This window comes from Mustela lutreola, chromosome 3 (assembly GCF_030435805.1).
Source record: "Mustela lutreola isolate mMusLut2 chromosome 3, mMusLut2.pri, whole genome shotgun sequence".
Classification (NCBI taxonomy): Eukaryota; Metazoa; Chordata; class Mammalia; order Carnivora; family Mustelidae; genus Mustela; species Mustela lutreola.
Window position 1 is genome coordinate 152,401,326 of NC_081292.1, and position 22,751 is coordinate 152,424,076.

Below are 22,751 nucleotides of genomic sequence, written 5' to 3' on the forward strand. Positions count from 1 at the left end.
TCTTCAACTCTTTTCAATAGTTATCCTCCCCTTGGCCATATTGAACCATGCCTGTGGCCTGTGAACCATGCTACTAAGCTGGCCTGGTCTCTGTGTTGTTCATTTCACCTAGAATGCTCTTTCTCTAAATATTTGTCTAGGAAAGTCAATTAGGCTTACTTAGGCTTACTAAATTTTGTTCAATGAATGATTGATGGTATTATGCTAAAATATGCACCAAAATAAGATCTAGTGCACATTTTAAGATTCCTATCTGCTTAATAAGACTAAGAAAAGAAAAAAAATTAACCTAAATTCCACTGTGAAATGGCTTTTTAAACTACGTAACACCAAGTGCTTAGGTTCTGCTAGGCTCCACAGACAGAATAATTCCAGGTACTGCCTTATGGGAAATTAAATCAGAATTCTTAAAGGTTTGCATAAGATCCAGCTTTTAGATTACTTATGTGTATGCAATAGTGTTAATGTATAAGATTTTGAATATGGTCATCTTAAACTCAAGTGTGAAGTTACTCGATTACAATAGTACAGTTTGAGTAGGCAGCTTAACTGGTTCAAATGCCCAGATCGTATTTAGGAAAAACTGTTCTCCTAATGGTATGCTTGATGTGATCTTTCTTTTAGACCCAGGAGCATATAGAAGAAAGCAGAACTGGATGGGCTGGTGGAGTATGATTTTGCTATATTTTCCTTATATTTTAATGTCACTTGACAGATTCTCAGCTATCTAAGGACTATTTCAAATGTATCCAAAATAGCACTACTTGTTTCATAGAAAAAAATAACAAGGTAAAAAACTACAACAATAAAAGTAGTGGTCCTTTCAGCAATTTTGTGCCAGACAATTTTAATATCTATATATTTAAAATTCTGTTGAGAACAAACCATATTCCTCATGTCCCAACCTTAGCTTTTTTTTTTTTTTTTTAATTTATTTATTTGACAGAGAGAGAAATCTCAAGTAGGCAGAGAGGAAGCAGGCAGAGAGAGGGGAGAAGTAGGCTCCCTGCTGAGCAGAGAGCCTGATGTGGGGCTTGATCCCAGGACCCTGAGACCATGACCTGAGCCAAAGGCAGAGGCTTAACCCACTGAGCCACCCAGGCGCTCCCAACCTTAGCTTTTTAATTGACTCTCTGATATTCGTAACTAATGCTCTTATTAAACAAACAATGATTATTTTTTCAAAAGGGATCATAATTCCTGATCAGCTTAAAATAATAATTATTAGCAATTTGAAGCCAGAAGAACCAAATACACTGGTATTTTTAGTCATTTAAAGATAATCTACATTTATTATATTTCATATAAACTGAAATGAATAAGTGAATTATATATTTTTTCCAGTCTTTAAGTGGTACCAAATAGGAAAATGTGTGTTTTTGTTATGGATTTTTTTTTTATCACTTATATGTAGAGTTCTGGGGATAGGTTTATTCAGTAATTTGTGAGAATTTTTAGTGTAAAAAAAATAATGTTTTACAAAATTATCACTTGTGCCTAATATCCCATGAAGAATACACAATAGGACAGAGAATGAGTGAACGTAATGTAGATGCTGCCACTTCATACAAGCATATTGAATTTAACTCACATTTGGATTTAAAAACAAAATAAAGCACACAGTTTCTCTGAGTGGCACATGCAAAGACAAGGGAAACTCTTAGGACCTCATTTAACATATTAACTCATGATATAAGGACAATAAATGATTTAGAGTCAATTGTAAGATGATAACTCATAAAAATTCACAGTTAAGGTGAGTAGAAAGAAGGTAAATGGTAAAGTAAAAATCATCAGATATTAAAAACTCTTTTTTGTACACTTTTCTGGATTTAGCAATATTAGCTTACCTATACTTACTCTGTCTTCATTTAAAGATATTTCAGTTTTATTCATTAACTTGAGAGTAGTTACTTTACTATTTACATCCAGTAAGTGTAAGTTATATTCTAAAATAGCAAGGTAACAAGGATAGGTGTGTACTTGAGGAAAAGAAATGGGTAAGTCCTATTTAAGTTCACTCTGCCACTGTACTAAGTAACACAAGAAAAATCAGGAGTAAAAGCACAGGATTTTCTAAATTTTTGGAATGTTGGTCTATCTGAAGCCCACCTTCAAAAAAGGTAATTCCTAGATCATTGTTTGAAAACTTGAGGAAGGGGTAAGTTAACCTATGAGTTCACTCCCATTATAAAATTTCCCGTAGAGACTGAAGGCACAGAAAAATACTTGAAGACGTCCCTTTGTTGTATTCTCCATAATAATAACATAGCTGGATTTACTGCAGAATAACATGAATGATATGATTTTACAAAGAGGACTATGGCCATACCACCCTGAACGCGCCCGATCTCGTCTGATGATTGTACAAAGAGATAAGCAATGATACCAACAGTCTTCTCAAATTCATGATTTCAGGAATCCACACCCGTTTATCCTGAAAATGCTACCAGCATTCAAAATACTCTGAAATATTTTAGAATGCATCTTTTGAAATCTCTTATTTGTAAGCATCTTAGAGTCAACATTTTTTTAAAAGATTTATTTGTTTATTTGACAGACAGAGATCACAAGTAGCCAGAGAGGCAACAGAGAGAGAGGGAGGAAGCAGGCTCCAAACTGAGCAGAGAACCCAATGCAAGGCTAGATCCCAGGACCCTGGGATCATGACCTGAGCCGAAGGCAGAGACTTTAACCCACTGAGCCACCCAGGCACCCCTCAACATTTGTATCTTATCAATTTTTACAATCTGGATAGAACCAGCCTTGCAACCTCCACAAATGAGCTGGATGAATGGATCGATTAATTAATTAATTGCCTTCTAAACCCATAGAACATTGTTTTAATTACCTTCTGTGGAGGCACACGCATATCCTTCAAAGGAAGGTGAGATCCTTACATTAAATAAAAAATTATTTTTAAAAAATCATGACAAAATAAATCTAGTGAACAGTGCCTTATTTATCTGCAACATATGATTTTGTGCTAGATCATTTTAAGGTCTGTAGCTTTGGAATTCTATTGAGAAAAATTATTTTTTCATGAACTCATCTTGATCTCTTAAAATTTACCCAGTAGTCTATAAATTTTCTAAATACCGGAAGAGGTATTGTCGGAAAATCTTTGCACTGATAGCCTCCAAGAATAAGCTCACATTCTCCAAAGGCAGCTGCTTTGAAGAGGCCATTCATCAGACGTTGTAAGTTTTGAGATGTCTTTTGAAACTCAGGCTATAACTTTACATGCTCATAACTCATATGTCATAATATTCTGGATAGCTTCCTTTGACCTATAATCAAACCAATGGCTTAATAAAACTACTCAGAAATAACCTAGAAATATGTATGTCTTTCAGACATTTGTTCAAGTAATATTTATGGTTTTTAGAGAAAGTTCACAGGCTAGCCATGTTAGTATAAAACTAAAGAGCAATTTTAGAAAAGTTGTTCCTTTAAAATTTATTAAGGAAATTTAAACTGAAAAACACTTGGAAACCGCCTGTGAATTAGAGGCGTGAGATTGAATGACTGGCATAAAGCAATGCACCTAAGCAAGGCACGGAACTAGCACATGGAACTTTACCTATAACTTTCTGTCCTCCAGCATGAGATATTCAGTGTTTTAATTTGGGGGAAATAACCTAAGATCTCCTCTGGTATTTGATCAGAAAAATAACAACAAGAAGTTCACTTCAAACAAATTTTTTTCTTGTCCTGTAGAGAACAGACAAAAAAAAAAAAAAGAAAGAAACCTTTAATCAAAGGATCTAGGATTGAGTTAGTAAAATTTGGAAAACAGGCACTAAAAGGGTACAACACAGAGTGCAAAGCCACATTTAAATCATTTTAAAATAAGTAAGCAATACACTACACCTCCCTTAGCCGTTGGCAAAATCCCTTTGTTCAGAAAAAATGAAGGTTGTTTTGGGTTTGTATTTTTTTTTTTTAACTTTTAGGTGAGGTTTTATTTCCTTGTTTCACAAATAAAGCTGTCCAAATTTAGTTGCCAGAAAAATGAGTTTTCGACTCGATGCTTGGAAGTCTGTGCTTTTCACCAAATGTGGACTCCGTTTAAGCATCAGACTTTGCTAAGTAGGACCTCAGGGTTGTTCCTCAACCACGGCAAGAAATTATCTGGTGGTGAATAATCTTACCTACCAAGTACAATATTTGAAATGGCTTTGCACATAATGGTAAGTAATTCTTCAGAAAATCTAAGCACAAAGAAGGGGCTGTGAAAAGGCTTTGTTAAAACTGAGGACCACCTAGTTATGGGTGCTTATCTAGGGTCTGGGCGTAACTTGCTGCCCAAAGCACTTAACTCAGGATGCGTGAGGGACCCAGCTCTGGGAAAGTGAAGGCGGAAATATTTCACACTCTCTTTAGCTCACCTGAGTTACCCGTTCATCTAAAGCAGCTGTCTTCAACGTGTGCAATAAAAGGGGAGAAGATAACAGTCTTTGCTTAGCAGAGATACTCTTCCTGTTCACCTGATTCTCGTATCTTAAAACATAACACTCTGCCCTCTTATTTTTTTCAATGAAAATGAAATTTTAAGTCTTCATCTAGAACAAAACCTTTTTTACAGTTCCTTACTGTCTGAAGGTGTGAGGAGTGTATGTTTTTACTCTGGCATCTTAAAATATTTCGTGACCCTGGTTCCATTTTAGTAGCAAAGACAACATAGGACTGGTTTTTGTCTTTCACCCTGAGGAGTGAGAGGGAGGCATTGTGAAATGGCTGTCACTAAGTAGGTATATCATTATTTTCCCGTAGGCAACGCTTCATTCTAAAATGAAGAATGGCTTGTCATGGCGACCTATGCTAATGAAATTCCGTCCACAAAATCACAAGGCAGAATCTCTTTTCCCTGGGCCCCCTTTTCACTCTCAATTTCATTTAGGGGCATTAGTCCCAATCCCCCAAGTCCCACTGAGTCTGGTCTTATGATTAATGAAACTAACAAAGGAATCGTGTAATGAGACAGATTCTCCATATTCCATTTTTCATTTGGTGAAAGACATCCATTCTGTGCCAGAGTGATAAGACTTAGAGTGTGTTAGCTTCCTGCGACTGCTGCAACAAACCACCACAAACTCGGTGGCTTGAAACAACTGAAATTCACTCTGTCACCATCTTGGAAGCTGTAAGTCCAAAGTCAAGGTGTCAGCAGGGTCGTGCTCCCTCTGAAGCTCCCAGGGAAGAATTCTTTCTCACCTCTTCCAGCTACGAGTGGCCCTTGGCTGTCCTTGGATTTCCTCAGTTTGCAATGGCGTCTCTCTCATCTCTGCTTCACCATCACGTAGACTTCTTCCCCGTGTCCCTGTGTGTCTAGTGGTGTCCTCTCTTCTAATGAGAACACCAGCCAAATTGGATCAAGGCCCACCCACCCTAACCCAATACAATCGCATCTCAGTGCTTACCTTAGTCTTCCTCCATCTGGGCGGCTAAAACAAAGTGCCATAGCCTGGTGACTTAGAGACAACAGAAGCTAATTTTTCACACTTTTGGAGTCTGAAAGTCTAGCACAGGGGGCCAGCCAGGTTGGGTTCTGGTGAGCGCTCTCTTCTGGGTTGCAGACTACCAACTTCTTGGATCCTCACATGGTGGAAACAGAGCAAGGGCAGACAGTTCTCTGGTGATTCTTGTTGAGGGCATTAATCCCATTCAGAGGGGCTCTAACGCTATGACCTCATCTCATCCTAATCACCTGCCAAAGGTCCCACCTCCTAAATACCGTCCTAGTGGCGGGCTAGGGTTTCAAAATATGAATTTTGGGAGCCATAGAAACATTCAGTCCATAATAGTCACCATTGGAGATTCTGGGTTCAAATGAATTTTGGAGAATGTTCTTCAGACCACTACAGATACCATACCCAAATCAATTACATTTTAATATGCAACCATAACCATCAATTTTATCAAAAAGCATCAATTATCAGATCACACGTGGAGCCTTCACTTAAAAAGCCTACAGTAACTAAAAGACACTGTTTGGTTGTTGTCCCTTGGTCAGTTCTGAAGGAAGCACTTCTGGCTAGCGACAACTGGTTTGGGATTATTTGTGGGAATCTCTACTGGGAGATGCAGAGCAGCTCTTCCCTCATGTGGCCGTTTTTTGCCTTTCTTCCACATCTCAATGACAACAAAGCCAACAAATCTAAGATAAGGGTTTGTTTTTTTTTTATGCCTTTTTTTCCAATTGAAATGAATTTTTGTTGTTGTTGTTGTTTTTTATTATGTTGAGTTGATGGGTTTTTTTTATAGGATTTTTTTTTTTTGCTTTATATATATATTTTTAATTTATTTATTTTCAGCATAACAGTATCATTATTTTTTCACCATACCCAGTGCTCCATGCAATCTGTGCCCTCTATAATACCCACCACCTGGTACCCCAACCTCCCACCCCCCCCACCACTTCAAACCCCTCAGATGGTTATTTTTTTAATGGTGAAACTACTAGCTGAAATAGGGTATGAGTACATTTGCAGGATTTTAGTTCTCTATACCATTCCAGATGTAGAGGTGTTGCTTGTTCTCTTCCAGAGCACAGATAAACTGAATGACTCCTTCAGTCATTCAGCAGTTCCCAGCAAGTGGCCAGTGGGGGCCCTGGGAAGAGATCAGAGGCAGGCAAGCAGGCCTGCTTGGCTCCCTGAGCTTAAGGAGTAAACCTCCTACTTGCCTTAGCTGGGGAAACAATTTTATCTCAAGTCTGGAAGTTCTAGAAGCTTCTTTCCAACATTAAAAACCGTGGCTAGCAGGCCATGATATTTTCATGTTTAAAATGTCTTCATTGAGTCATTGGCATTAGGTGCTTGGCATAAGACAAAACAAAAATCAAAAGAACTATCAGCCTTCATGAGTCACACTTTGGTCAAATACCACATTTTAAAGTTTGACTTGACTAGATAGCAACACTCACTTGTGATTCTTTTAACTCTATTTCAAACCACATTATCTCCAAGCATAGACATTCAATCCAAATTAAACATTATAAGCACAGCGTTATGTAGTAGCAATTAAGCAGCAGTTGGAATGTGCAAATGCCTGTTGGAATCCCTAGGAAAGCTGTCTATCTGAAAGAATAGGATTTCAGATGTGAGTGATAGAAGACAGGGGAGGCAAGACGTTCTGGTTCCTATAATCCTAACTATCCACTGCTTTTAACCAAAAAAAAAAAAAAAAAAAAAAAAAAATCTATAGTTTTAGTTTGGTTTGTCTTTTGAACATAACCTCTGTTCATTTCTTCCAGTTCTTTGTTTCAACACCCGTTTTCAGCTATGATGCCATTTCGTACTACAAAATATTTAGCGACAAGGATGGCTACAAACATATTCACTATATCAAAGACACTGTGGTATGTTCCTTCCAAGATTTATCTCCTCAAAGATCATTCACTTGAGGTTGCTCAAATAACGCTCAGCTTCACACAACATAATGTTTGTCTTTTTATAGGAAAATGCTATTCAAATTACAAGTGGCAAGTGGGAGGCCATAAATATATTCAGAGTAACACAGGATTCACTGTAAGTATTGCATGAAGCATGATGCACCATTCAGGTTTTAATTGGCACTGATGGACACACAAATGATACTGTACCACCTCTTCGTTAAGAACATTTTTGGTTACTTACTCTATACGTTAGTCAGATCGCTGTCGTTTCGTGAAGACTGCACATTCTTTAACAGCTAGTTAACATGATTTCTTTCAGGAAAGAATATTTGGTAAGCGGTCATGTCTCTTCTGGTACTTGGTAGATAATTAAAGTATAAAATTTTAAAAATAACAACTCCTTCTAAACACAAATTTTATTCTTCATCACTCAAAGAAAGGAACAAGCTTCAAAAATCCATAAAGGGCAGCCCGTAAATGCAGACTTTTTTTTTTTTTTTTTTTTTTTTGGTAGTGATTCACTGTTATAGAAATTTAAGATCATTATCAGTAACAGCTATCATTTTTTGAACAATTACTTTCTACCACCTACTGTGAAGTAGAAACAGAGGTAAGGAAAACCCAAAGGCCGAAAGACCCAGTGATGGTATTAATTGCGGCCTGCAAAATGGGGGCCTAAACTGGAACGGTGGCAATGAGATACAGACTCTTGGAAGGAAATGCTATGCCCCTTTTTCTGTGTGTCCTTAGCGCTTAGCATAATGTCTGACACAGTGCTGGAATTCAGAAAACGTCTGTTACATGAATGAGAGGAAGGGCACACGGCCTTAAGGACAGGTGGAGGATGAACGAGACAGCTGACTTCGTGGCAGTGAAGGAAAAGGGAAGGAAAAGCCAAGCGGACTCGGTCGCCAGGATTAGATGAGGGCAACCGTGAAGTCTCTGACAGAACAGGAAAGCCGTGGGGGGCTGCTTAGAAAAGACATGGAGTAGTTTGCTCACTGGTGGTTTGGGATGATGATGTGAGGAAGAGAAGTGCAAGCGATCGTTCCCTCAGCTGGAGTCATGTGACATTAGTCACAGCACTCGGGAGGATGCTGGTTTAGAAGACATAGTCACTCCTAGGAGTGATTTGCTTCTCTTACCTTTTCTTTCTACTCGGGGATAATGAGGTGTTTATGACAGTGAAGACAAAGAAGCTCCTGGGCCACTGAGCAGTCCTAAGAATTAAAAATGGGCAACCGAACCTGATTTTCTACACTCCATTATGCTCTCCCTCACCCCTCCCCCCCGCCAAAAAAAAAAAAAAGACAGTTACTTCGTGATATTCAGATGAACTCACAGAGGAGTGAAAATCATGCCACTAAATTGGATTTCCCACTTCAGGGCTATATTAAGACAGGTTAGAACTGGGACCCAGATACTTAAGTAACAAGTATGTTCTCTTGTGACTTCTTTTGCATCTGGGTAAATTAACATGGCCCTTTGTGTGGTGTTGTAGCATGGATGCATTTCTGAATTTGTAACAAATTCATCTGTTGTTGGAGCTTCTGTAAAGCAAATTCAAAATGTCTTCAGAATCATGGACAAAATTAATATAGCCCAGAGAGCCCAGTAAACTGTCATGGATCAGGAAGGAGGTGACATTAGTCAACATCCTACCTTATTCTGTGTAACTCGTAACTAATGAATCAATATACCTATAATTAAAAAAAGGAATATTCAACATAATTTAATCTTTCTCTTATGATTTGAAAGTGAGAGTAAGTACATAACATTCAGAGTTATAAACAGCAGTGATTTATCTACGTAAGTGCCAAATAATAGTTTCATTAGATGCACATTGGACTCTACTATTTATCCTATTAGTATTAATACTAACAATTCTGTCAGCATTTAGTTATCAATATTTACTTGATAACTTCTGAATATATTTTCAGGTTTTATTCTAGCAATGAATTTGAAGGCTACCCCGGAAGAAGAAATATCTATAGGTAATTTATGTCAATACATTCTAATATTTTATACATTAATATTTGAGTGAAAATCAGTCAGAGGCATTTGGATATGCAGAATATTTTTTAAAGCCTGAAATGTAATAAAAATTATATGTGAATCAAGGTAAAACATCCAGAGAATTGTACACCACATCAGTATAAAAATATACACTTCCCTGGGGCATCTGGTGGCTCAGTTGCTTAAGCCTTCAACTCTTGGTTTTGGCTGAGGTCAGGATCTCAGGATTGCGAGATCAAGCCCTGCCTCGGGTTGGGGGTGGGGGGTGTCCACACTCAGCAAGGATTCTGCTTGATATTCTCTCTCTCCTTCTCTCTCTGCCCCTCCTCCTGTGCATGCGTGCACATATATTTTCTCTCTCAAAAAATAAATAAATCTTAAAAAAAATTATGTATACTCCCAAATATTAGTTAACTCAAAATGTTTTCAGAGAAAAAGTTAAGAGATTCTAACGCTGATATAAGCATGATACTAAATACTTCAACTAAATTTAGAGGTAATTGAGGACATTCATCCATTTAGCAGCCACTTACTAAGTCCCTACTGTATACCAGGCCTTGTGGCTATTGCCTTATCAGGTGATTTCTTTTAATATGGCTCACTTTGGCATAAGTCTATTACTCTTGGAAGGAATTCATCTCTGTCCCTAAATTAGTGTTTAAGTTGGTCCAGTTGTCCCCTTGGTGATTGGAATGGTGCCCTTAGTAGCCCTCTCCAAATATAGAAGTAGAAGTCATAGTTACCATAGGCTGGTAGTTTGCTATATGTCAGGCACCTTGTTACCTACTTTTCATTGGTAATTTCATTTAATCCCCACAACTTCAGGAGGCAGGTGATATTGTTAAAGCCAGAATTTTGTACCTGGGCATGCTTAGCCCCCTTACTGTTAACTGCTTACCTAACATTCTAAGATTAGACAAAAATGGGAATATGAATATGAACTGTAACCAAGGAAATAAGGAATTTTCCCCCTGCTACATTCCTCTGCTCCCTCCTGGATCATGACTTCTTATCTATTGGAGAGAATCCCTCTGTGGTGTTAGTGATGTCTCTGGCTCCCCTGGACCATGCCCAAGGCAAGGTCAAGGGCAGCAGCGAGAAGGAATACTGGAGGAGCAAATTATTTTACCAGCCACAACAGACTCTGACCATGACCCTGTCCTGGCATCATCCTACCATCTAGTCTGCCCCAGATTAGAATCTGATTCTGAGGGTTTGGGGTTAGGTCTGGAAGTCTGTATGTTAAAGCCAGTCACCCCACTCAGGAACCCTGCAGAAGCTTTGCTGGGGAGAGGGTGGGTCCAATGTGGGAAGTATAGTTGGTTTGTGTAAGAATGTGGTGGGGGGGGAAGCATTCCCAGGAAGAGCTTTCCTGACCCTAAACTTCCTTCAGAAAGGATTGAAAGGCACAGGAGGCACTTAAAAACTATGTTTTTTTTTTTTTTTAATTTCCACTTTGCTTATGACTGATTTCCCCTTCCAGATATATGATAAGAACAGCGACCCCTTTCTTGGTGAGACTGCCAGACTTTCCTTGCATGTTTTGCATGGGAGTACAAAAAGAGAAATGGGAAGATGAAGAACTATGCATTGCCAAGCACTCTGTAAGATGTAAGGGATGAATGGCTATGGGAAGTGGTTACCTCACTCCCATTCAAGGTGTTAGATATTTCTCTCACCCCAGAGAAACCAAAGGGCTTCTCTCTCAAGGCTTGTGCCTCTTCAGGCAAAGATGATTGAAAATCAGGCTACATCAAAAGACTGTAATTCCCCTTCACTTTAAATGATATTGGCAAGAGAAAAATAGAGTGGGTTTGATGTCAATATGTAAATTAGTCATTTTACATGGAGTAGTACATTTTGATAAATACAATCTCAAAATTTCAGCTTAGTTTTATTTTCATTTTCCTCTAGAATTAGCATTGGAAGCTATCCTCCAAGCAAAAAGTGCATTACTTGCCATCTAAGGAAAGAAAGGTGCCAATATTACACAGCAAGTTTCAGTGACTACGCCAAGTACTATGCACTTGTCTGCTATGGTAGGTAAAGGACCCGCCACGAGCTCCACCACCCTATGGCCAATGTTGTTGTCCTTGTCACCATTGTCCTCTGATCAATCCTAAACGACAGGTTATCAAACACTTGTTATATATGGGGGATTTTACCTATGTTATCTTATCTAACGCTTATGGGGAAAAAAATGAAAGGAAGATTGGAGAGCATTTTTATCCCGATATTTTGCAGTTGAGGAAATAGAATGACTTGCAAATGATCCACACTGCTGGTAAGCAGCAGAGCCAGAATGGGAGCAGGGAGGTGTTGACTGCAGATCCCAAGCTCTTGCCGACCATGTGCCACAGCAGCATGACGTTAACGTTATATGCAAACACCAGCTACCCACTGTCAGAGCAAGACTTGAGCAGTATCACGGAAAGAAGCCATCCCTATTAAAATGGTTGCTGGACTTTGGCCCCATTTGCCTGAAGAAATGTCAAACTCCAACAGCCAGGGGAAAGAATAATGCCCTAGAAACCTGAACTCCTTCCCTTGGAGGCCACTATTTCTTTGAGCTATAGTTTCAGCAAGGATGGAAAGTAAACTTTTGTCACCTCGTAGGTCCTTTCTAAATTAGGGAAATATAAGTAATTCATTCGAATAGTAAAAGGTCATAAGAAATAAAGTAGACCAAATACTTTCAGGTTTTTTAGGCCATGTGTAAGCTTAGTGAATAATTTCCATCCAAATAATTTTATTTTATGCATAACACCTTATCTATATCTTGAACATATGACAAGCCATGAAAAAGGTTAAGTTAGGCATCAGTAGATCAATGAGATATGTTGGGGTCTCAGTAGGCATCATGGAGATTTGGAAAACGGACTTGAGAAATATCTATTTTTCCATTCTCTCCCCCATCCCCCTAACTAATCCCTGAGTTTTCCTGCTGAGGAACAGCCAACAGAGAATGTTATTATGAGCTAGATGCCACTCGACTGTTTCTGGTATCAACTCCCGGTGGAAGGTAGCTGAGACAATAAATGGAATCTTTGATAGAGATCCCTGACCAGTTTCGGCAGACCCCACGTTCTTCACTTCCTAGAAGGAAGGCTGCCTTGTCATGCCACTTTCCTCATCCCTATCACCTGGCTCCAGAAGCCCAGCCCCTGCTCTACTGACTGTGAAAGTGCATAAACATTTTAACTCAAATGGTCCCTTTAAGAATGGCACGAGTTGATACAACTACTTTCACAAAATGTTGAGTCAATGACATCTTTGAAAAGCCAAGAGATTGTTGTTCATGACTATATGCACTGATTGTGGTGATGGCACTTAAAGATATATATTAAATGTCCTTCTCAAATTATATGCAACATTTTTCAACCCAACTCAAATTATATGCAATTTTTTCAACATTTGAAAGCTTTACATGCCAGGCATCTAGTATCATTGAACTAACTATACTGAGTCATCTGTTTGTCTTTCTCTCCTGAAGGCAGAGGCTCCTTTCTTTTCATCTTTACATTCATAAGGCCAAGAAAAATGGTTACTGCACAATAATTGTGCATAATGCATAATGGTTGAATGGACATCCGTGCTAAAGAAGATCAAAGCCCATTGCCTTTTGCAAGGCCTAACAAAAAACTTGTTCTTATGCTGACATTTTTACCCACTGAAACCTCAGTGACCCTACACTTGCATACATTCGTTTATATTTTTATGCATTCTGCATTTGTATAATGCTTCAAATCTTTTTGAAACACTCTACCATTTTTTATATCACTTTGTCTTCCTAATATCTGCCTGAGTCTGAGTGCCCACTGGAAAGATAAAGAAGCAAAGACTAAGCTCTCCTCAAAAGTTGGTGGAAGAGTCCTTTCTAGAACTTGAATCGCCTGACTTTTCCACACTCACTCTTGCTCGGCAGTATGGTAATTTCCCATTTAGCAAAAAATATACTGTGTGGGAAGCATCACATCGTCTGGTGTTTTTGAAGCTCCAGTAAAATGAGTCACTGAGCCATCATAAGAAAAACCTTGAAATCTTTCCCTTTAGGACTAAGAGTAAAGCCTCATTATGTAACTTCAAACTCTCCAAGAGATGGTGAGTAAATCCCAGATAATAGGATTAAATAGGTAAAAATCCCCTTCCTGATGCTGATGAAACAGAAGGAATGCAAAGGAGGGACTCCACACAATTGAGGCTTTTAAATCACTGCAACCACATGCTCAGGCCGCTTGTATCCAGAGTGGACAGTCATTAATCTGTCTCAGAACTTGGCCAAAAAAGATATGCTAGTTGTCACTACTGAAGCTGCATACCCATGAAAATTCCATAGGGTGGTTGCTGGTTGACTGAAGTCAAGAAATTCAGATTCATGTTTCATTTCCTTACATTTTGACCAAAAATATAATATATGTTTGTGCCTTCTAATAACTTTGAAGAAAAGCTGGTCAAAATGAAAATCTCTGAAATTAAATTCTATAACATTTTGAAACTCCACACAACAGAGAATTATTTTTTGAGAAAGTCTAATAAATAATATCCCTCTCTTCACACTCAAGTCAGGCTAAGGAGTCAGGCAGGAAATTAAAATATTAGCTTTATTACCTGTAAAGGTAATATGGCTGCAACTAGACAGCCACTGGCTTCCCCACAGACCCCAGCATTGTTCCACTTAGAGCACTGAGGATCCCTTCAAGAACAGGCAGAAAGAAGCCAGGAATAAAGCAGAAGAAGGAGTTACTTACAGCCAGGTCTTCTGAGAACTCATCAAAAAGGTTATCCCTCTTCAGCTTTCTTGGGATCCAGAGTGCTACTCTAATGATATTCCACAAAGAAGGAAGAGGCATCAGGAGTACAAATGAACCTCTACCTCCAACCTCCATAATGTGTCTTTTAACCCATTGACTGCCAGGGCAAATTTATCCTTTAAAAGTATATTTCAAGGGGCCCCTGGGTGGGTCAGTCAGTTAAGCTTCCCACTCTTGATCTCAGCTTAGGTCTTGATCTCAGGGTCATTGAGTTCAAGTCCCCCATTGGGGTCCACATTGAGTGTGGTGCCTACTTGACAAAAATAAAAAAATTTTTTAAAGTACAATTCCATGTATTATTGTATCTTATGGTTCAGCTAAGTTAGAGATAATTAGTGTTTAATTTTTATAGATCTTGTTAAAATGGCCTGTTTCTGCACAGAGCACCCGAGTTCTGTACTGTGGTATGTTGTGGACACTAGTATGCCACCCAGAACCCCCCCTTCACTTCAGGACCGAATCCCTCATTCCACCAGCTGTTGAGAGTGCTGGTAGCCACCGACAGCTCACAGCTGAGCCCCCACCCTAGGAATCGATCTCATCCCATGCTACATCTAAAGATTGCTCTAATATGGGGTATAAAGGCGGCCATGTTGGTACATGGAGGCCTTTCTGCCAATCATTCAGCTCCAGATTCCCTTTGGGGTCTGGTAAGGTTTGTGTTTTGACTACACTAAAGCCCACCTTCCCTCACCACCCCATCCTTCCTTTCCCAGAAGTGAGCATCCTAATACTCCCCCCAGGAAAACCTCTGGGCCACAAAACTTCTGGGTCTCTTTCCCAGGGAATATCACCTACCACAGCATATAGGTAACAGATGCTATATACATTTATCTCTGCATCTACTGATTACAAAGTCGGGGGGGAAGGCAATAGGTTCCACCCACCAAAATAAAATGAACATTGGACCAAGAAGCCAGATGGAAAGTATCATCTGGGTGCTGGTGAAGATTATCAGATAATAAAGACACAGCTAATACTAGCCCTTACAACATGATGTCTTGGCCATTTATCATGGCAGATCCTGTGGGCTATTTGTGTAATGAGATCTGGGCTATTCAAGATCACTCATGGAAAAGCTCACAAGCAACTCTTCTCTCACATCTATTCTTTAATTGAGCTCTGATCTCATGCGTTGTTTAAATGTAACTTAAAAGGAGATATTTACTTCTCCATGGGAAAAAAAGTAGCTGCAGAATTGAGATATACTTGAGCTTGACATTAATCACAAATATGACCAGTTTCTTATTGGAAACTCAGTGTTATGCTAAAGCACGTTTTTGTTTTCATGCTGTGCACAGGCCCTGGCCTCCCGATTTCCACCCTTCATGACGGCCACACTGATCAAGGTACGCTAACTTGCATGCTCTTGTCTAAAAAAATCCTGAACTCTGGGTGACATTATGCTGGAGGCAGCAAGATAGTTTCCCCACACCCACAAGGGGAACTGTGTTGGAATCTTGTGGTCATAGAGCCTATAGTCACATAGACTTGGATATCCTTTGAGTCAAATCTGACCCTCTAAAATCTAATATTATTTGCAGTAAGAACCTGGCATCACACAGATGAGTTATATCACAGGGATTCATGCTGTCTTCCCCAGTCAGCTTTATCAAAAACACAGGCGGTTAGCTTTGGAAGGAAACTTAGGTATTTAGCACAACCTCCCTCCCAAATAAGAATTTCTACTTCACTGCAACATTCCAAACTAGAGACAAATTCCAGATCTAAGTCCAGTTCAAAGCAGAGGGTGTCTGACTATCATGCTGGCTCTTTTGTTCTAACAGCTACATCACACTGTTGCTACGAATGAAATTCCTCAGATTTAGAGGCTTTTCCCATTTTTAGCTATTATCAAGACAGTCCTCCTCCAACCCATATCTGTGATATTGGTTCAAAATACTTCCAGATCAAAGATGACCATCGTTGCTCTCACCAGAGTGATGCGAGTGTGGGATTACCCCCATACCCTTCCCACAGTTGTCCCGTTGTCTTTTGATTTAGGGCTGAACAATGTTATAGGGTTGAAGTGGAGGGAGATGAGGGATAATGAGGGACTTCAGGACTCGAGCCTGTGCTCCTCCCTGGACAGCTTCGGTGAAAGTCAGGAGACTGCTCAGGGGTTAGTTTGACTGCCAACACAATGGCTCAAATAAAATAGGTGAAAATAAGGTAATGAGGAAAAACAGAGTCAATTCAGAAGCTCTGGGAAGGTCAGGTATTATAACAGAGGTGCTATGAATTTAGTGTCATTTTGAAGTTGTGGGGTGTTTTTTGTTGTTGTCTGCTTGGTTGGTTGGTTGGTTTTTTTTTTTTAACTTCATGTCTAATAATGACATATCTTGAAGAATAAAAGATTGTATTTCTCAGCATGGCTCATCTCAACCTTCAGTAAGAGACATTTTAAAGCAATACTACATTCAAATCTGTAAGATTTTGTTTTAATGGAAATTCCCATAAATGTATGATTCCCATTTTATCATGACAGCTAAAGGTCAGCCTTCCTTTTTTCAGAGCATGAATTTCCACATTCTTATTATCCTTCTCCTATTCCTGCCAGATACCAATTTCAGTACTGCATACAAAAGTGTTATTACTTCACCCAATACTTAGAAAATAGGTGCAGTGCTCATGTCACTCTCGTTTCTCATATGTATTTATATGTTTTCTAACCCTCGAATAGAATGTGATTTTTTTAGAACACAGTTCTGCAAACTCGCCTCGTGATGAAATTCTCCAGAGACATTTATTATAAATACAGATGCTCAGGCCCTCTCCAGAAATTCCAGTTCAGTAAATCTTAGATTGGGCTAGGGAATCTGAAATTTTAAGTAATTCTCAGATAAGCATCTTTTTAGAGCTGATGCTAGGTCTTCTGTTTATCGGCAGGGTTTTTTTCTCACTCATTTTCTGCATTTGGTGCCAGAAATCTTTACACAACAGATATTTATTAAGCGCCTATCACATTAAGTCAGACATTGTGCTGGATACTAGATCCTTAAAATGAACAGATTAGATATGGTCCGTGTCCTCAAGGAGATTATAAATCAATGGAGAATGCAAACATGTGAGTGGGTAATATAGTGGAACAAATGATTAGGATGGAGGAAAAAGAGCAGGAAAGCACATAAGCAGAGTACTATATCTGGGGTTTTGGGGTTAAGAAGTGTCTCCTAATGATTGATACATCAAACTGGAAACTCACGGATATAAAGGAGGAATTAATGCTGCTTAGATGTCTGGCTTGATCAAGTGGATTGATATTAATGCTTTTTACTGGAAGAGGGATTCGCAGCCAAAAGAATGTTTTGGGGGAGATGATGAATTTTGTTTTTTAATATTGAGCTTGAGATGCCGATGGGATAGCCAAGTGGAGCTCTCCTGGAATGACAGAGTTTTGGATCTGGACACTGAATTGAAGATGAGGAACAAGAAGTCATTTCATTTTAATTTATGAAATCCACGGTTACTAAGACCATGAAAGTGGATAAGACCACAGAGTAGGAATAAAGCTGTGTGGAATACCAACATGAGAAATGGGAAGAGAAAAATGAACCTATGAAGGAGACAGAGAGAAGAACAGAGGGAGAATAGCCTTGAGAGTAGGGTATCATAGAATGCAGGGAGGAGAGAATCTCGGGAAGAGGGAGGGCTCATCCGTGTCCAGTGCTACAGGGAGTGAAGTGATACCAGCTCTGAATCAATGAATTTAGCAAGAGGGAGATTACCATTGGCTTGGTCAGACCAGTTGCAGAGAAACAGTGGGTGTGGGAGCCAAATTGAAGCAAGTTTAGGCTTGATAGGACACAAGTAAAAAGAGAATCGTTTCAGCAGACCTCCCTGAGGAGAGGAGGACAGAGGTGGGGTGATGACTGGAAGCAGTTGATAGAGGTTTAATTTTTTTTTTGAAAGATAATAAACATTTAAGCATGGTTTAAATGCTGATGGAAGAAATTAGAAGACCAGAAAGGGTCGAAGACATAAAGGAGGGAGGTCCCCAAGAAGTCGGGAAAAAGGAGTCCAGAGACAGGTGGAGATTCATCTTTGGCATTGTGCTGAGCGAGAATGAAGAAATTACTATTGTAATTGTATGAAAGTTTGTAGACATTGCAGAGAACTGTGCAGTGGCTTCATTTCATCAGCAAAGTGGGGTAAGAGCATTTGAAAATAACACAGGACCTGAACCAGGCGCTTTAGAAACCCAGAAGAGTTGACACTTGACATAGACCTCCTAATGGAGGCTTAGTTGCTTCAGGCACAGGTGCTCATTACAATTACCCAACTGATCAAATGACCTCATTTATCAGCTTTTCCATAAATACTTCACATACTTTAATTAGTAAGCAAAATACAGTAGCTAATATAATTAAAACAAAAAATTCTTACATCCATCATTCTTCCTTCTTTATTTCATCATAATGAAGAGTCCACCAACAGAGAGCACATACGCACACATAGCATGTACTGGGTAATAAGTATGCTAGGGACCGAGGACAGAATGATGAGTGAAATAAGGTGAAAGGTGCTCTGGGCGGTAGCCTTCCTTCCACGTTACAGGCTTTGAATGCAAAGCCACATGGAGAAGCCCAGTTGGCACCCCCACTGCCTACAGGCCTATGAGATCCCATTTTGCTCCAAGGGGTGGGAAAATTGCCAAGTTACCATATGTACAGATATTTCTCTGAACTATAGAGCATTAATAAGCTTATGAATTAACTTTGGCATTTCAGTAAGCCGCGAATTAGGAAGGTTCAATAGCTAGGTAAAGAATGGAGGAATCAAACTCTAATCAACCTGGCAACACTTGGGTAGAGTTTCCGACTTCCAGTACCTGTTGGTAAATGATAAAAGTAAATAAGTAAATTATAAATGTAATAATAAGTAAAATATGAAAACAAATAAGTAATCAATTATAACGCAGTCACTCTGTGTACTTGCTCCACTCAGGATTCCCTTCATCCGTAATAGCTCCTCACATAGAACCCACACAGGGAGAATGAAGAGCTGGCCCCATTGTACTTAGAATTGTATATTCAATGGGGGCTTTTTATTTTGTTTTGGGGGGGGTTTGGTTTTTTTTAATTTTAACTTTTAAGATGCCACAAGTATCTCTTTCCCGATGAATTATCCAAAGTTAAAATGAAATTTATTATGTATCTTATACAACTCATACCAAAACATCTATACTTATTCTAAGATTAAATATAACATGTTGGAACAAAATGCCATGAGTATATGAAAACTGAGAGTTACAAGGGAAGTGGTTTGGCAAACTTACTGTAGTTACAAGTACTCCTCCAGTTCCCTATCTTCAAGGACCACTTTTAAAAAGGCACAAAAACAAGAAGTTCACAGGATGTCTTTTGTAAAAACTGCCGTATCTCAGAAGTCATCCAGACCTTCTTTTAAGAAAAATAAATTGACAAACTCCACATGCTATATGAAAATCTATCTTTTCTCTAGAAGATAACTAGAATCAATTCTAGTTCAAAATATAACTTGCAAAAAACCCTCAATTGCTAGAAACCCATTTACATATACCACCAAACTACAGCATCAGGAGATCAATAGATTGTTCATTTTCAAAGATTAAAGTGTGAAACATAATTAAGCACAAATATAAGCAGCAGGTTTTTTGAAGATCCTTTAAGGTGAAAAACAGAAAGAGATCAGAGTGTGCATATATTGTTATTTTACTAAGATGTATAACTACCTTGACAAAAATGATCTGAAGGGATAGGATGTAAAATAATTCAATTACAAAAAAGGGAGGCATATCCTATATTAGTTAAGTACAACAGGAAAAGATTTAAGAAGAAATATATGTTAGGGTGCCCAGGTGGCTCAGTCAGTTCAGTGTCTGACTTGATTTCAGCTTAGGTCATTATCTCTGGGTTGAAAGATCAAGCCCTGAATCTGGCTCATCCATTGGGCATAGAGCCTGCTTAAGATTCTCTCCCTCCCTCTCTGTCTGCCACTCCCCCCTTCTCTCTATCTAAAATAAATAAATAAATCACAGAAAGAGTATTTGGCTTTATACATTGAAATTTTAAAAATAAATTTTGTGACTACATAATCTTTTTAAAAATATTTATTTATTTGAGAAAGAAAGAGAAAGCATGCATGCATGAGCAGGGGTGGGGGGGAGCAGAGGGAAAGGGAAAGAGAGCATCCAAGCAGACCCCCTGCTGAGCAGCTCTAAGGTCATGACCTGAGCCAAAATCAAGACTTGGATGCTTAACCAACTTAACCAAGCCAGGCCCACCCATTTTAATTTGAGATCTCAGCAATATAGATTTTACTTCTACTACTTTTTTTATTCTTAGTCCATTCTTAGATGATTTAAAAAAAAAAAAAATCCCCTACTCAGGTCATAGCTTCATGTTAGAAAATCGGAGATGAGAAAATATGGTGAATAAACATTGTTGCCTCTGTGAATCTTTCCAAATTGTGTTTTGATGCCATAAAGATCAGTTCAGGAGGCAATGATTAATGTCCTCATACACTCATACCTGCTTTAAAGGCTGGGTTAAAAATATACTTGTCAATATATAACTTCTTATTCAGTTCCTTATACAGCTTCAGTTTCATCTATGTTAAAGCCAAAAGAATTTTAAGAAAGGAATTTTCTTCTGGAATGCTATTAATTGAAAAATGAACATTTTATTTTTTTAAAGAAATTAGAATCCTGGAAGAAAACAAAGAATTGGAAAATGCTTTGAAAAATATCCAACTGCCTAAGGAGGAAATAAAGAAACTTGAAGTGGATGACATTAGTAAGATCTTTTAAAAACTTCTCATTTACAAATATGAAGCTGAACACTTACCCTGCTTTCTTTTCAAAAAGCATAGAGTAAATATTATAATCCAAACCTTATAGTATCAAATCTTAAGTAAAACAATCTTACTGTAACAATAGAGTTTCACAAAAGATCTTTAATATGTTTGTAAATAGAGTTGATCTTATACTTTTCTGTAGCTCCATTTCAACACTAGTATTTTTTTAAAAAGAATTTATCTAATTTTAATTTTAGAGTGTGTGCTTCTAGAAAAACAATAACTCAAAAATTCTAGTAATTTATAAATTTGGCAAAAATATGTAGTAAAAATCAACTTATAATATATTCTTGATTTTTTACAATTTACTAGTTATGAATTGATTTTGTTATCTTGTTATTAAAGAAAAATAAATAATGCTATGAATATAGTGGAATGAAGATTTTTCTTTTTTTTCCCCCAAGCTTTATGGTACAAGATGATTCTTCCTCCTCAATTTGACAGATCAAAGAAGTATCCCTTGCTAATTCAAGTGTATGTAATATTTTCTTTGGTGTAAAAACTATTTACTGAAAATATGTTGAATTAAATACACATTTATGAGATAGAATGAACCATTCTCCTTGGTAACAGTTCCTATTGATGCTGTTTTTATATATTCCTCAACTAATCAGAGTAAATAAAATATGGCTATTTAAAATAGATTGAGGAAGTTTGGGGATTTTAGATGGACTAGCTTGCATTCGCTGTCTTGAATTTCCTTTGTATGGCAAATTGCCGAATGTGTCAGAATACCTTTGAGATAAAGAAATTGCAGCCAAAAAATATTGTAAATCATCTTAATGTCTTATGTAAGTGAGTTAGAAATGAAATAAGGGAATGGAATACATTTAGTGGAATCACACCCAAAATCAGTGCTGACCTACACACAATTTGCTTAAAACACCATGCATTTTTTTTAGTATATCTTATGCCTGCTTTTAGCAAGTGGCAGGTGGCAGAAATGACGAAAAACCCACACATATTCCTTGAAATGCCAACCCTAGATGTATCCGTTTTGGGGAATAGGAGAGGCTGTGTCCCAAAACAACTTCCTTGTAGCAAACCTCTGGGAAAAGCCTGGTCCTCTCTTGATTTTGAGCCAGTTCTAATGCCACTGTTATTGAAATTTTATTATACAAATGTACTGGGAAATACTAAAGGCAATTCTTAGCCATGATGTGAAGTTGAGTTTTACAAAGGAATCCAAGATTCTTTTTTTTTTTTTTTTTTTTTTTTCTGTAGGTATGGTGGTCCTTGCAGTCAGAGCGTAAGGTCTGTATTTGCTATTAGTTGGATTTCTTATCTTGCAAGTAGGGAAGGGATAGTCATTGCCTTGGTGGATGGCCGAGGAACAGCTTTCCAAGGTGACAAACTCCTGTATGCAGTATATCGAAAGCTGGGTGTTTATGAAGTTGAGGACCAGATCACAGCGGTCAGGTGAGCACCTTCTTATTCAAACAGAAATTGATGCGCAACAAAAGTCATGCAATCACTGTTGGGTTTCTCCATCTTTAATGATGTCATTCTTTTTGTCTATTTTCCTAACTTTATCTAAAATTACCATTAATCTAAAAGAGATATTTTTGCCCAATAAGAGAAAAAAACTACTGATGGAAAAGAACTAATAAAAATGTAGAAACATGATTTATAGTGATAAATGACAAATAACTCTCATTTGATGTTTCAGTCATTCTGATATCCTTTCA

General features: G+C 38.2%; 1 protein-coding gene across 2 annotated transcripts in view; it reads left to right on the plus strand.

Moving 5' to 3' along the window:
• The window catches only part of FAP (fibroblast activation protein alpha), a 72,498-nt gene that overhangs the window by 33,524 nt on the left and 16,223 nt on the right, over window positions 1–22,751 (plus strand). For both annotated transcript variants that reach the window (XM_059167169.1, XM_059167170.1), the window contains exons 12-20: window positions 625–669; window positions 7,259–7,363; window positions 7,462–7,532; window positions 9,340–9,393; window positions 11,330–11,454; window positions 15,528–15,575; window positions 20,904–21,002; window positions 21,468–21,537; window positions 22,288–22,482. In XM_059167169.1, coding sequence (XP_059023152.1) covers window positions 625–669; window positions 7,259–7,363; window positions 7,462–7,532; window positions 9,340–9,393; window positions 11,330–11,454; window positions 15,528–15,575; window positions 20,904–21,002; window positions 21,468–21,537; window positions 22,288–22,482 — 812 coding nt within the window. The remainder of the gene's footprint in view (window positions 1–624; window positions 670–7,258; window positions 7,364–7,461; window positions 7,533–9,339; window positions 9,394–11,329; window positions 11,455–15,527; window positions 15,576–20,903; window positions 21,003–21,467; window positions 21,538–22,287; window positions 22,483–22,751) is intronic.